We start from the raw sequence: 14934 nt of genomic DNA, 5'->3' as shown, positions 1-14934 counted from the left end.
CCAGCAGATCATGGATGGGCCAGATGTTGGGGTGAGCCAACTCAAAGACCTGGATCTAGGCCTGAGAGGAATCTGCAGCTCGCCAGCTCTCCTGCATCCACACCATTGGGGCAAGCTCTCCAGCCCTGCCCTGGCTACCTCATCCAATGCTGCAGCCAGCAAGGGGCAGAGCCAGCTTTCCTGCTGTCATGCTGTCTAGGCCAGCTCATCCATGCATATGCCTTTAAGGCCAGCTCTACCGTGCTGCCTGGGAGAGGTGCAGGGCCTGTTCTCCCAAGAAAAGCTAGGTCAGCTCTCAAGCTCTCACATCCTTGGCTGGCTCACACTCAACCCCCACCACCCCAAACCAGGACCAGCTCTACTATGCTTCCCAGGTGAGGTGCAGGGTCCCCTGTCCTGGGTGTTGCAGCTGGCGAGGGGACAGGGACAGTTTTCCCATTCTCATGACCTTGGGGCCCGTTTGCCTCCTGTAGGTGGTGAGGAACTAGGAGGGGGTGTGGGGGTGGGGTGGGGTGGGGGAGGAGGGCATCTCTCCCTTATCCGGGCCACTGCATAGAAGACAAGTTGCAAGGTCAGCTCTCTTGGGGCCTGTGGCAAGGTGCAGGGCCCGCTCTCCCAAGTGCTATGGTGGCTAGGGACAGGGACAGCTCTCCTGCTCTCATAACCATGGGGCTGGCTCTCCTGCCTACTGCAGATGTAAGGGGAAAATCTTTTAAAACAAAATATAAATGGTGCGAACACTTCTTAAGTGTTTGGATTAAGTTTCTCAGTTGTTAAGGCAAAAACTTACACAAATGACAGGGTCAGGTGATTCTTGGCTTAGTCCTGGGATGACATTTGGTGCGTGTGTGTGGTGTTCTCACCCAGTTGACTCCATTTTTTCTGACTGGCATCTAAGAGGACAATTAAGGCATCCTTGGGTCCAAAGTTAGGATACCAAGAATAGGATTGCATGTGCCCTCATACCTTCAAAAGGCTGTATGGAGCAGAGAGAGAATTTTGCACTGGGAGTGAGCAAGCTGTTGGCTGTCTTTGTGAGATCAGACATGAGACTTCACTGTTAATCCAATTCTATGAAGCATACAGTGTATTAAGTGTAGCACCATAAAATCTGCACAGGCACCACACAGATGAAAACTCCAAGCACCGACTCTCACGTGCATACCCATGCACTTCTCCTTGACTTTAACCATCCCCCTCCTGCTGGAGGGAATTGTCACCCTGAGTTTCACACCCTGCATTTTTCAGACTAAGCAAGGGAGCCCAGAAAGGCTTGGGACTGATGTCATCTCACACTTCCTGCTAATGGGAGCCACAAGAACCCTTCCTTCTGCTTATTCAGGTGTGGGGAGAGTTGTGTAGTGTCTCTAAATTTATACCTTGGTCTCAGCCTTGCATGTAATCAAGTATGCAATCCATGTGAGGGGGCAGCTTAGAAACAATTTTGGTGCCCCCTGTAGGCTGTGCAGCTTTGCACAACAAGCATAAAGCATCGAAGAGAAGGGATTCTAGCCAACGCTTAGTAAGGAATCTTGAGTTGGTACATAAAGTATATAGGTGGATGGCATGAAGTTTAGGGACAGTCAGATGGATAGGTGTATCAAAACTACAGTGACTTGTCACAGTAGCCAACTACAAAGTGAGTGAGCCAGCAACACCAGTCACACTCCATTCAGAGGCCCCCTCCTCTTCAGGCAGCACCTCAGCTCTAGAGGAACAATAGTCTTGCTGAAATGGAAAAAGCACATAAAATGTTTTCCTAGGAAAGGATTATTAGCATATATAGTTTAAAAAGATTTATTTATATGCACGAGTGTTTCACCGACTTGAATGTAGTACGTTCACAGTGCGCATGCCCGGGGTCCATGGTGTTGGATCCCCTGGAATTGGAGTTGCAGGCTGTTGTGAGCCACTATGTAGGTCTGGGAACCGAGCCTCAGTCCTTGCAGCAGCAGCAAGTGCTCTGAACTGCTGAGTCACTTCTCCAGCCTTCCCCCACCCCCCACAATCAGGTTATTTGATTAGCTTCTGTGAAGAAATGATAGTATTATTAATGTACATTTGCTGGTGAGTGAAAACTGAAAGGTTGAATAAGTGACTATGGAGCTATTAAACTTTAAGGGTAAAAGAGCCAACAGGGTCCTTTTCTCCATGCTTGTGGGAAGTCTGGTGTAAGCTTCAGTGCTCCTTCCCCACCCCCCTTTTGGAAACAGGACTTTTCTTTCTTTTTTTTTAATTTTAATTTTTAAAATTTTAATTAATTTACTCAGATTACATCTCAATTGTTTTCCCTCTCACTTGTATCCACCGGTTCCTCCCTCCTTCCCGCTTTCACCCTATTCCCCTGCCCTAGGTCTATGACCGAGGGGGACCTCCTCCCCCACTATATGGTCATAGGCAATCAAGTCTCATCTTGGTAGCCTGCTTATTCTTTCTCTGAGTGCCACCAGGCCTCCCCACCAAGGGGAAGTGGTCAAATATGGGGCACCAGAGTTCATATCAGAGTCAGTCCCCGCTCTCCACATAACTGTGGAGAATGTCCGGAAACAGGACTTTTCTACCTAGCCTTGGCTGTCCTAGAGCTAGCTCGGTAGACTAGGCTTGCCTCTGCCTCCTAAGTGCTGGGGTTAAAGCATGCATGCCCACCCCTTGCAGCTCCCTTGTTTTTATTTACAGATTTTTTGACAGCCTATGCTTTTTAAACTTGTAATTATCTTTTTGCTTTTCCTTTAAAAATAACAGTTTTCACTTAGACGTCATTCACAGGCTTTTTGAAATGGTGGTCTTGTTGGAGAAAGCTTGCAGTCAGTCACAAGGTCAGCCACAGAAGTTAATATTATTCAGAAAGCTTATATTGATGCCTAGGAAAGTTATCAAGACACTTTAGGCAAGCCAGGCCTGGGAGGGGCATGGGTTGGTCCTTTAGTACCGAAGTCACAGGAGCTAACCACACACCTCTCAGATGGCAAGTGGATGTCAGAGGACCGAATTTCCCCACCTACACTTCTCGTTCGGAGCACTCAGCTGTGTGCAGGGGGCTGCTTTGTGTTATCAGCACAGGTTGAATGTCCCTTATCTAAAGGGCTAGGACTAGGGATGACTCAGGTTTTGGGGATGTTTGTGTGCATTGTTAACTTATTGTTAAGAAGTCTTAGGTGTGAAACACAAATCTGAACATAACATTTATTTATACATCATACGGTCTTCATACTTGTAGCTGAAGGTAGTATTATACTGTATTTTGCTTATATCCATGTTTTGTCTGTGACCTATAACATGGGTCAGATGTGGGATTTTTTTTTGGGGGTGGGGTGGGGGAAACAGCATGATGTTGGTGCACTGAATGTTTCAGATTTTGGAGTTCTCTGCATCAAGGCTCAGAGACGATGATACCCAGCCTGCAATATTCCTGGTCTTAATTTATTTAGATAGGATCTCATGTAGCCTAGGCTGGCCACAAATGCACTGCTCAGCCAAGGATGATCTTGGACTGCTGATCTTCTTGTCGCCTTCCCTCCCTGGTGCTGGGGTCACGTGCCACTGCACTGTGTTTATGTGCTGCTGGCGACTGAACTTGGGGCTTCAGACATGCAAGGCACGCGTCCCGCAGCCTGGGCTATGTCCCATTCTGCCTCGCGTTATTGCTTTTCTCCAAAGTAGATGTCAGTCTTTCCCAGTTTCGCCCCACCCCCCTGCCCCCTCGTAAGGAGCAATAGCTGTCTCTTTGGCCTCAACCTGCTGGAACTTCAATACCTTTAATACAGGACTAATGAGAGTCATTATGTCCCCATCTGAGACTTGGCAGCGTTTCTTTTGTTTTTCAGACTGTTTACTCGATGGCCCCGTTCCCTTTCCCACAGCTGGCAGAGCTGAGGGAAAAGTACACCTACAACATTACACCATTCCCAGCCACAGTCAGGCCCACTTCAGTTTCCGGGTAAGCTTTTTGTTTTGTTGTGCTTTGTCTTTGTTTTCGTTTTATGTGGTGGAAGATGCAATGTCTTGAGTTGTTATTGTAAAATTGATACTTATTAAGCCTTCTAATATATGCAAACTAACTTGGTACTTAAAATCTGAATGGATCACTTCCAGAGGTTTGTAGACTTAGATTCAAGAGAGCTTTCCAAAGTGTGCTTTCCAAATAAGTTGGGATATGGACTGAAGGGAAATGGAACAAACCTGCAACTTATTTAAAGCTGTCACTTGTTCTAAGCACTTAGCACAGGTATATGAGTCTCTGCACCAATTGCTGCCCACAGCAAAAAAAGGAACTTCTCTGATCATGGTTGAGTGCAGCACACATCTGTAGCCATAAACAACCTTTAGAAAGCGGTCCACAACGTGACCATTTCACAAAACAACAGTGGTAGCTCCCCCGACCCCTCAGGGCCTGTAACTTCCCCAGCCATACATAGGCTTTGCCCAGGTTTACAGTTTCAGGCACGAATTCCCTCCTGTGAAGCAGGTTTCAAATCCAATCAGAAAGTAGTTGGTTATTCCTGTAACCGTGAAGCCACTTTCATCTTGTGACAGTTTGGTATTGTAGCATGCGAGGTCCACCACTGGATAAGACCATCGATGAAGACAGATTCTCTTTTATATTATTTATTAGAGGTTACTTAGGCTCTGTGACAATCTGGTGGTACTTTCCCCATATACAGATGTGTGTATCCTTTCATTTAGTAATTCTATATAGCATTTCCCCCATAGGTTTATTTTTATATATGCAAAACACATTGTAATTGTTATTCTTGTATAATACTGGAAACTTCTCAGGTGGCATCCTTAGCAGCCTAGATCATCAGTATGGGCTGCGTGGATTTAATACAGCTGTGAAGAAGGCCAAGGATGCTCTACCCGACTATTGAAATATTTTATGTGATTAAAGGCGTAGTGCAGGGGGATATGTACATATTCTCAGACTTGTGTAAAACTACAGTTATGTCTACTTATCTATGGATAACTAGAGAATAGAAAAGAAACTGGTAAGACAGTTGACCTATGACAATTAGATGGGACAAGAACTGGGAAAAACTGGCAGAAAACAGGAAACTTACAAATCTCTCTCTCCCTCTCTCCCTCTCTCCCTCTTTGTCTCTGTCTCTCTCTCATACACACACACACACACACACACACACACACACACTTAATCCTGTGATGCTATTCCTTTAAAAAATTGTTACTTTCAGTATTTTTTTCCCTTTATGTCTTCCAAGGCGACACAGCAGAGCCAGAGACAGTGATGAGGAGAATGACCCGGATGACGAGGATGCTGTTGCTAATGCCGTGGGCTGCCTTGGACCTTTCAGTGGGCTCCTGGCCCCTGAGCTGCAGAAGTACCAAAAGCAGATGAAAGGTAAAGAGGGGCCCTCCTTCAGGTCATGCCAGAGTGCTGGTTCACTCAAATGAGGGCTTTACTACGGAGTCCTGGGGCTTGCCTAAGTGACTCTGACTGGCTAACGCCATTCATGGCCTTTGTGAAAACATCTTCCCTATGGAGTTATTTATTTATTTATTTTTTGGCAGGATCTGTCTGTATCTCATGTCACACATAGTGCCCCTTTCATTTCCTTTGTGGTAACTCTTGCTTCTGCTTGTTCATCTTCAGTTTTGGCTGCTTGCTTCCTTAGTAGCCTGGTGCATCCTCCTGGGGCCCGAATCACTTCATCACAGACTGGCTCTCTTCTACGTTAGGGCTGTGTATTTTAATTTCTTGATGACAAGAAACATCACAAGACACTGCTGGAATCCACCCCACCCTTAGCCTTGGGTTCCTTCTGCTTTGAACAGTTCTTTCTTCCAGAGCAGCAGAGCGAGTTTGCCTCTGCCTCTACCTAGCATCTCTCAAGGCCCTGAGGACCGCTCTCACATCTCCTAAGGCTTTCTTAGAGACCCATGTTTGGACCACCTACTTGCCTGCCTGCCTATTCTCTCTCTTTCATGCTGGGAACTGAACCTGGGGCCCTCACACAAGCTAGCGAAGTGCTCTTCCACTGAGCTCTGTGGCCAGCCCTCTTAGAGAGGACATTTCTCTCTATGATAGGATTCTAGACCTTTCAATATTCTACGAACCCACCCTGTATGTGCTATACTCGGGTGTTGTCTCTCTTAGTCAATGTCTCTCTGGATCAATGGCCAGACTTTATTTCCCTCACCAAAGTGGCTTCCTGTGGACTGTACAGTACAGTCTAAGGAGCTTTTAGAAGCAGCTGGTAGTTTTCCCACTGGGTCTTTTCCAGTCTTGGGTGGCGGCTCTGTCTTAGAATATTTACTTCTTCTAATTGAGAGGCCGGTTCTTTTGTCCAAAGAGGGCAGAAACACTCATTAAGTGACAGATACATAGGCTCTTCTGTGTTATCTTTGGCACCTGACAACTGTTTTGGGATTATTGAGCTGTCTTGTCACTTCTTTTGTTTATTATTAAAATGGTGGAAGTGGTGGCTGCTGGCATTGCTTTGTGGTTGTGATAGTTGTGAGCGTTTCACCCAAGCCTGGACTCATTTGGAGATTGGTTGAAGCAATCTTTGTCTTAGTTATTTTTCTATTGCTCTGAAAAGACACCATGATCATTGCAGTTCATAGAAGAAAGAATGTATTTGGGGCTTACAGTTCCAGAGAGTGGAGTCTATGACTGTCATGGCGGGCAGCATGGCAGCTGGCAGGCAGGCAATGTGCTGGAGCAGTAGCTAAGAGCTTTCTCCATGAGATAACCTCAGGCAGAGAAAGCACGTAGGAAGTGATGAGTTTTTTTAAAGCTCAAAGCCCACCACCGGTGACACACCTTATCCAATACGGCCATACTTCCTAATCCTTCAGAAATAGCTCTGCCAAATGGGGACCAATTATTCAAGCCTGTGGGGCATTTCCATCCAAATCAGCACAGTCTCATTCATCCTGGGCTTTATTTCCCCTTCTCAAGCACTGGGATTGAGGGCGTGTACTACCATGCTGGCTGTAAGTGGTACTAAGGATTGACCCAAGGGCTTTGTGCATGCCGTGCAAACACTGAGCTGACTGAGCTACATGCATTTTGAGTTTTAGTTTGCTTAAAGACTGGGTTTGTGGATAGAAGTTCATTGAATTGTATAGACTTTGAGTCTGGTTAATTCTGGTGTATGATGTTTTATTTATTTGCAATTTTTTAAAGTAGTAAAGTATACAGAATTAAAAAAAAAGTTTTACTGGGGGAAAAAGGCTGCTTTGTATGTACATCTACGATATGTACCCTTCTCTCAAAACCACCTTTGGAAATCTGAGCCCAACAAGAGTCCTCGTCTCCTCCCTTTCTTGTCTGAATTTCAGCTTTTTGGTTTTTAGAGATGGAATCAATTATTAGTGTTAAAGTTTTATAATTCTATCGTTACTATGATATGTAACTTTTTATTGGCCCTTTTTATTTTTAAACATTTACTTTACCTGTGTGTGTACCCATGAACATATGTGTGTGGATGCTCTGTACCTGCAGAGGCCAGAAGAGGGTTGTCAGGTCACCCGGAGCTGGAGTTACAGGTATTTGTGGGTCGCCGAGCCATATCCATAGGTCTTGAGGTCTGAACTCTGGTCCTTGTAGTCGCACAGCAAGTACTCCTGTTAGAAAAGCGATTTCAGTAACAAATGAAGTAAATTTACAAGATGCCCAGACTTTCCCTGGAGACAGTTCCTGCACATAGCAGCCCAGCTGAAGCCTCTGCCTTTCTTTCATTGGTTCCCAGGCGGTTTTATGGTTTGCTTTGGAGAACCCTGGTTTTGCTCCTGTTGTTTAGGCAGCCTGTGGGTGTGCACACTCAGCAGAGCACATGTTTCTCTTTTGAAGACATGACCTCAAATTTACCGAAGGGACACTTCTGGCAGCTGTCACAGAGCCAGAATCCATAGAAAATATAACATCTGTGACAGACAACCAGAAAATGCTCGTTAAATGTGCAAAAGGATTTGTTTCTCTTGGCACAGCAATCCAAAGTCTCATACACTTATAAAATACATTATATTAAAAAAAAACTGATGAAAATGTACTTGTAAAGTCCACAAATGGTTAATCCATTATACATTCCTGCGTGGAGGTGAGAATGTCCACAGCACAGTGATTATCACAGGAACTCTTGGCACTGCATTTTTCTGAGGGATTTTTAGAAAGCAGCATTGATTTTTCACTTGGAGATAGTTGGTCTTCTGTCTATGTCATGAAGAAAAAGCCCACCAAATCAATGAGCCACCGAGCTCATTCCAGACCCACAGGCTAACTAGGAAATGCAGGAGCAAATCGAAGCAAGTGCTAGGTAAATTCCAGAGGGTGGGTTTCTGGTTTCGAATTTCTTGGCGGTTAAAGCACTACACTGGATGTAGGGTAATTTGTTCCCTTCTGCTCGGATGGAGTCCCCTCCACTGACCTTGTGCCCCTTTCCTGAGTGTAGAAGCGAGTGAGGAACAGACCCTGAGGTCAAACAACATTGCCGAGCTGACCCCGGGAGCGATCAATTCCTGTCGAAGCGAATACCACGCAGCATTCAACAGCATGATGATGGAGCGGATGACCACGGACATCAACGCCCTGAAGCGGCAGTACTCCCGGATTAAAAAGAAACAGCAGCAGCAGGTCCACCAGGTGTACATAAGGGCAGGTAATGGGCTCCTTCCATCCCAGAGTATGCAGTCACGCTAGGCTGGCCTCAGAATCACATTGCTGCGGCCAAGTAAGGGGTTGCTTTGTCTCACATGGTGCCTCACACACAGTCCATCGTGAAGGCAAGGTAAGGTGGTTAGAGCAGCCGTAGTGGGGCAGGCGGCAGGAATGGGAGGTGGCAGTCACGCCGAGGCAGCAGCCTGGGAGCAGGCTGATAAAGTGCCTGCACTCAGTTTGCTTTCTTCCTCTGCTTTTGTCCAGTTCAAGACCCCAGCCCGAGGGATGGTTCTGCACACGTTCAGGGTGGGTCTCCTCTCCTTAGGGAACCTCTATGGACGCCTTCACAGTCCTGCCTGGAGCTGTGTCTCCCAGTGACTCCAAATCTAGTTGACAGGGAAGACACCACAGTCTCATACTCGCATCCATAGAGCTGGCTGGTGTCAGATAGTAACACATTTAGAACCTCATTTTCAACTTTATTTTTATCAGGGTCTAAAGAAGAAAAGGCTGTGGATGGTATTATATCCCCTTTACTCTCTGTGTGCTTGCTCATTGAGAGGGTTTTACAAATGATGAAAATGTTGCTGAGCTATGCAATCCTTGGACTTGAGAAATTTTAGAAACTCAAACTCACGGCATAGAGTGTACAAATGCTTTTTGCACAGGCTCGATGACCTGAGTTCAGTCCTCAGATACTACCGGGGAACGACTCACAAACTGTCCTCTGGCCTCCTCTTGTGTGCAGTGGTCCACATATGCCTGTACTCATGTGAATGCGCATACACAAATGGATAAGCCAGCAGAAATTTAAGCATTTGTAAATGGAATTTAGCCATCTGTGCATTCATAAAGTCAGGTAGTAATTTAACAGATACTATGATCAAGGACGATGGCGGCGGGAAGAACGAAATCTTGTGTCTCACCGATGAGCGAGTCCCCCGTGTCCCGGGAGTGCACTGAGGAGAACAGTGGTCATTTGGTTTAAAAAAAAAAAACTCTTTTCCAAGGATTGCCAAACTTCTTCTTTGCTTTATAATCTCCTGAATCACAGCAAACAATCCACCTTACTGTCTAATAAGTGGTGATTTGGGAGTGGGTCTCCTGTTCTTAGTGAGAGTGTTGCTGGCCAGAGTTCACAGAGACATGCATTGGCATATGGCTTCTGAGCATGTGACTGAACATGGACGAAAACTGAATTCACCATCAGGGGGAAAAAAACCCAAAAACAAAAAGGGAAGTCTTGAAGGATCTTACTCCACTCCTGTATGGGGCATGGGCCTTGAGTAGTAAGGTTTTAGAGGAGGTGCCAGAGGATGAGATTAGGATGTGCGTTATCTTTAACTCACAGCAAAATACCTCAGTCTCTGAGAAAGGAAGGGGACAATACAGATAGTACCAGATTCCCAGGGATGGGGGTGGACAAATGTCAAGTTCTTTTTTTTTTTGGTTTTTCGAGACAGGGTTTCTCTGTGTAGCGTTGGCCATCCTGGACTCACTTTGTAGACCAGGCTGGCCTCGAACTCACAGCGATCTGCCTGCCTCTGCCTCCCGAGTGCTGGGATTAAAGGCATGCGCCACCATGCCCGGCTAAATGTCAAGTTCTTTAAGACCTGAGAACTTGTGTTTACTTGGGAAAATGAGGAGAGAGGTTATTTGCAGAGACCAGGCTGGAGAGCACTGTGTGAGTAAGGAGGGAGGAATTCAGGGACAGTAGCAACGATTTGGATAGATCACTGAAAGTATTGAACGAGGGCAAAGGACAAAAGGTTGTTTGGTGACATCAAGGTCCCGATAAAACAGGAAGTCATGGACTTGAAGGTGGCTAGGATTCAGAAAAGGGAATGCGGGTCTGGGATGTGGGGCCGGAGTTTCTCAGGGATTGTGACAAAGGGATTAGATTGCTGGGATGCATGGCTGGGAGTGTGGCTGTGGTTCAACTGAGCACCACACAGCTGAAGCATTTGGTATGTGAATTAAAGATGGATGGGGGCCTATGAGAAGCTAGAACGACCAGGAGGCAGGAGTCTACCAGCAATATCTAGTTTGGGGGCCTGAGAATTTGAAGAGTCAAAGAGGAATATAAAGATGTGTGTGTGTGTGTGTGTGTGTGTGTGTGTGTGTGTGTGTGTGTGTGTGTGTGGTGAGGTTCTGGATGGAACAGTAGGTGTAGAGGAACTGTGGGCAATGGGCAGGTTAGTCTCAAGAGCAGTAAATTAGCTGAGGGAGATGGTGGCATGTGAGTGGTGGTACCATGGTGACATGGGTAGATGTTTTCAGGTAGACTGAGGTGTGACCTGAGGTAGACAATGACAGTTGAGTAGGGTGGGGGTGGAGGGTGGTGGAAGTCAGCTAGATGGCACAGACATCAGGGAGGAAGAGGACTCTCCAAAGATGGAGGGCCTTCTCCACAGTGCTTCTGGCCATTGCCCTCATTTCTGGGGTCTCCTGGTGTTAAATGCCATACCATAAATAGGAATCTGGTCACAGCCTCAGGAGGAGGCCAGCAAGGCCGTTGGAGGTCTCCAGAACATTGCTCTTCTGGTTGCCCTGGCTTCCAAAGCCACTGAGCAGAGGGAGCAGTGTTCATACTCAGGGCCAGACACTGGCACAGAGATACCCCATTGTGTTTATTACCTCTGAGCCACGCCTTCCAGACTGTGAGGTGTGCTCTTTTTCTACCTCTCAGAACCAGTGCCTCAAAACTCACGTCATTAGAGTTTACTGTATTGTTTTTTAAATTTTTCAAAGATTTTCTAGATAGCCTGGCCTCTAAGTTGGCTTTTCAGAGACTAAAAACTCTGTAAAAATCACCAGGGAATCTGGGCTTTCATTAGAAATGCATGCAGTTGTCAGAGTCCCTGTACCTTTCTAGGTCTGTGTTACTGACCATCACCGAGAGAAACAGTCTGAAGGAGGAAGGGTTGACTTTGGTTTGTGGGTCCCGAGGTTTTAGGCTGTGTTGGTTGGCTCCATCACCACGGCCTGAGGTAGTGAAGAGGAGGAAAGTAATAGGCCATGGTAGAGAAAGCTGCTCACGGCACCACAGCCATGAAGTAGAGCCAGAGGGAAAGAGACTGGGGACAAGATAAATCCTTCAGTGGCATGTCCCCTGTGACCCACTTCTACAGTTTCAACTACCTCCAAATAGTAGCTGCAATTGTAACTTCTCTGAGGGACAGTTATCGTCAGTTAGGTCAATGTCATGATGATGCAGCCAGTGATTGGCTCTACCAGTGGTGGACCAAACCTTCCATCCAGAAGCCTTTGGGGAAATACACCCCACCCAAACGGCAACACACCCCTATCCTTCAGTGCTCTAGTCTCTGAAGAGGAGGGACTAGGTGCTAGGGTTTGGTTCAGTTTTTACTGTCCTCAGTCACATGGCTCTGCCAGCACCTCTATGGGGAAAAGATTCGGGGAGGAGCTCCACGAGATTGCTGTTAAGACAGGTGAGTTTCTGTTCGGCGCCTTCACTCAAGACTTTCAACCTTTCTTTCAGACAAAGGGCCGGTGACCAGCATCCTCCCATCTCAGGCAAACAGTTCTCCAGTGATAAATCACCTTCTTCTAGGGAAAAAGATGAAAATTACAAACAGAGCCTCCAAGAATGCAGTCATCCATATCCCTGGCCACACAGGAGGCAAAATATCTCCTGTCCCCTACGAAGACCTTAAGACAAAGCTCAACTCTCCTTGGCGGACTCATATCCGAGTCCACAAAAAGAACATGCCGAGGACGAAGAGTCATCCGGGCTGTGGGGACACCGTAGGGCTGATAGAAGAACAGAATGAAGGCGGTAAAGCCAGCAGCCTTGGGGCGGCTGAGGAGTGTTCCTCCGGTTGTGGGGCAACGCCTCACGGTCAGGGCAGCGGCCATGATGGTGGCACGCCTAGGACAATCGAAGGGCAATCTCCAGAGCCGGTATTTGGCGATGCTGATGTTGATGTGGCTGCAGTTCAGGTGAAACTAGAAGCTTTGGAACTGAACCAAAGGGATGCCGCCGCCGAAACTGAGTCCAAGGTGCCCCTCCCCTGCCAGCGGCATGCCCCAGAGTTAGCTGATGCCCCTGGAGAAACCCCGACTGCCAGCAAACCTCCCTCAGGCGGCAACTCCAAAACCCCCATCTTCAGCCCCTTTCCCAGTGTCAAGCCACTGCGAAAATCAGCCACGGCCAGGAATTTGGGGTTATATGGCCCTACAGACCGAACCCCAACCATGCACTTCCCTCAGATGAGCAGGGGCTTCAGCAAGTCGGGCGTCGGGAGCAGCAGCACCAAGAAGCGATGATTTCTCCCCGTCGCTCAGCGTCTAGACTCACGTGGCACGGTGGCGTAAGCGCGTCGGCCACACCCTTCCTGCTTCATTTGTCTGGTGAAAACGAACCAAGAGGTTCAGAGCTGAACACCAACAGCCCCAGCCAAATGGGAACTGCAAGTTTCAAGGCGGGAACCAGATTAGGGACCTTTTCCTAGCCACTGGGTAACTGGTGAAGCAGATTCTTGTGACTAAATAAATTTTGTGCTTCTCAAGTGTGGAGTTTCCCCAATTTCCCTTGTGAGTTCTTCAGAAAAGACAACATGTAGACTGTTAAGCGGCTCTTCTGGCCTTCTCAGGGCCCCTTTGGGATCCCTGAAACAACACATTCCCCTGGCCTTTCTGTCCTCTGGACATCCCTAACCCTCAAGCATGAATGAACACACCAGCTTGCTAGAACAAAAACTGTAGAAAGTAAGTTTCTTAGTTGCAAAAAACTCCCTGATGTTCCTTGTTCTGCCCTGTTGATGAGGAGGTGTGTGTGTGTGTGTGTGTGTGTTCAAATTGTTTTTTTATTCTTATGCTAAAGCATAGCAGAAAAGTCAAGATAGCCTTTCTTTAACTTTCTCTTTCTACCAGTGAAAAAACCTTTTAAGTCTGTTGACATTGAAGTGAATAACCAAATTAAAGCTCATATGCAGACACGCATGCGGGGTGTGCATTAAGCGACCACACCGAGTAGCTGCTTGCTGACTCTCACCTTGCTGAGGCTCATTTTCTTCCCTCACGGACTCATGGGCTGTGTGTGGAACGTGTGCATCCCTGAACGCGGTTCCTGTACTCTCCGGCCCTCTCCGCTGTAGATGCACAGCGCCTTGCTCAAAGCCGGAACACAGCACCCGTGACTCTGTTCCTTGAATTTTGTGTTTTTCGGGTTGAACATTGCCTTTCTCTGGAGAAGGCCCTAGTTCTTTCCTCACCTTCTCTCTCGTTCCTCTCTTAACCCTGGTCCCAGCAGGTGAGAGAGAGAGAGAGAGGGAGCATCTCTTGTTTCCACTATGCAGTTGGGATCTCCTAGCCACACAGATTAAATAGCACTTCGGGCACTCAAGGTAAAAACTCCAGTGTTTCATAGGAACCAACCATGTCTCTTCTAGTACGATAAGCTGGCTTAGTGCTCTCTGTCCACGGGCACGGGTTCCAAGACTAGGAGCCAAGGCCAGGAAGCCATTCATCAAGCAGCCTCCTGACTCCAAGGCTCTTTCTCTAGACAGCATAGCTCCTGGGGTGGTGTTTACCGGGTGAGCTGTGGAACCTCCTCCTCCTCCTCATGGAGATTTAGTCCCTTTCAGAAAGCTTTATGCACCTACCCTTTAGCCGAACGAAGGGCTCTCCATTCAGTCGCCACCATCATTAGCAGAACGCAGTGACACCATCTCTCTGCCGTTGGTGTAGAGTGACGTCATCTCTCAAAGCCGTTGGCGGTTCTTGCAGGAATACCGGTGAAGCCATCCGTGTTGATTGGAGGGAGTTGGTTTATTAACCCTGAAGCCTAGTTTCAGAGGGAGCGTTTTACAATGAAAAGTATTCATTAAAAAAAAAAAAAAAAAAGTGGAGTTGTATGGTCTTTTTCTTTGAATGAAAAACCCCTACAGTAATCATGTGTTTTATTCCCCCACATGGTGTTTATACCCCAAATGGCCTGAAGACAGAATAGCTAATAAGTTGTTGCAGTTTGGGCCTGGGGTTCTATCTGAAGTTAGTCGGTGGCTTCTTAACAGGCAGCTGTGTCCTTTCTCTGCCTATTGGCAAGGGTGTGTTTGGAAGGGTGGGCTTACCTCACATACCACCCCAGGTGATGGGACCCTACTGTTCTCCAAAGTTAAGCACAAGAGTTTTGTTTTTTGTTTTTTTTTTTACAAGAGTCTTTTATCTGCTAAACTTCAGATGACAACTGGTCACCTCATTATCATCATCTTTTTTGATCATCTCAGTTAAGCCCTGCCCCCCCCCCCCCCATGTCTGACTTGAACTTGAAAGTCTCTCTCCGCCAGGCTCCC

The 14934-nt window shown here is 47.1% G+C and overlaps 1 protein-coding gene across 2 annotated transcripts in view; it reads left to right on the top strand.

Moving 5' to 3' along the window:
- The window catches only part of Tbc1d30 (TBC1 domain family member 30), a 78638-nt gene extending 65574 nt beyond the window's left edge, over window positions 1–13064 (top strand). For both annotated transcript variants that reach the window (XM_051170395.1, XM_051170394.1), the window contains 4 exons: window positions 3825–3937; window positions 5217–5356; window positions 8412–8618; window positions 12120–13064. In XM_051170395.1, the coding sequence (XP_051026352.1) occupies window positions 3825–3937; window positions 5217–5356; window positions 8412–8618; window positions 12120–12907 (1248 nt within the window). In that variant the 3' untranslated portion in view covers window positions 12908–13064. The remainder of the gene's footprint in view (window positions 1–3824; window positions 3938–5216; window positions 5357–8411; window positions 8619–12119) is intronic.
- The last annotated feature ends 1870 nt before the right edge of the window (window positions 13065–14934 follow it).

The sequence above is a fragment of the Acomys russatus genome, chromosome 28 (assembly GCF_903995435.1).
Source record: "Acomys russatus chromosome 28, mAcoRus1.1, whole genome shotgun sequence".
Classification (NCBI taxonomy): domain Eukaryota; kingdom Metazoa; phylum Chordata; class Mammalia; order Rodentia; family Muridae; genus Acomys; species Acomys russatus.
The sequence above is the reverse complement of the archived record's forward strand: the minus strand, read 5'-3'. Positions and strand labels throughout refer to the sequence as shown.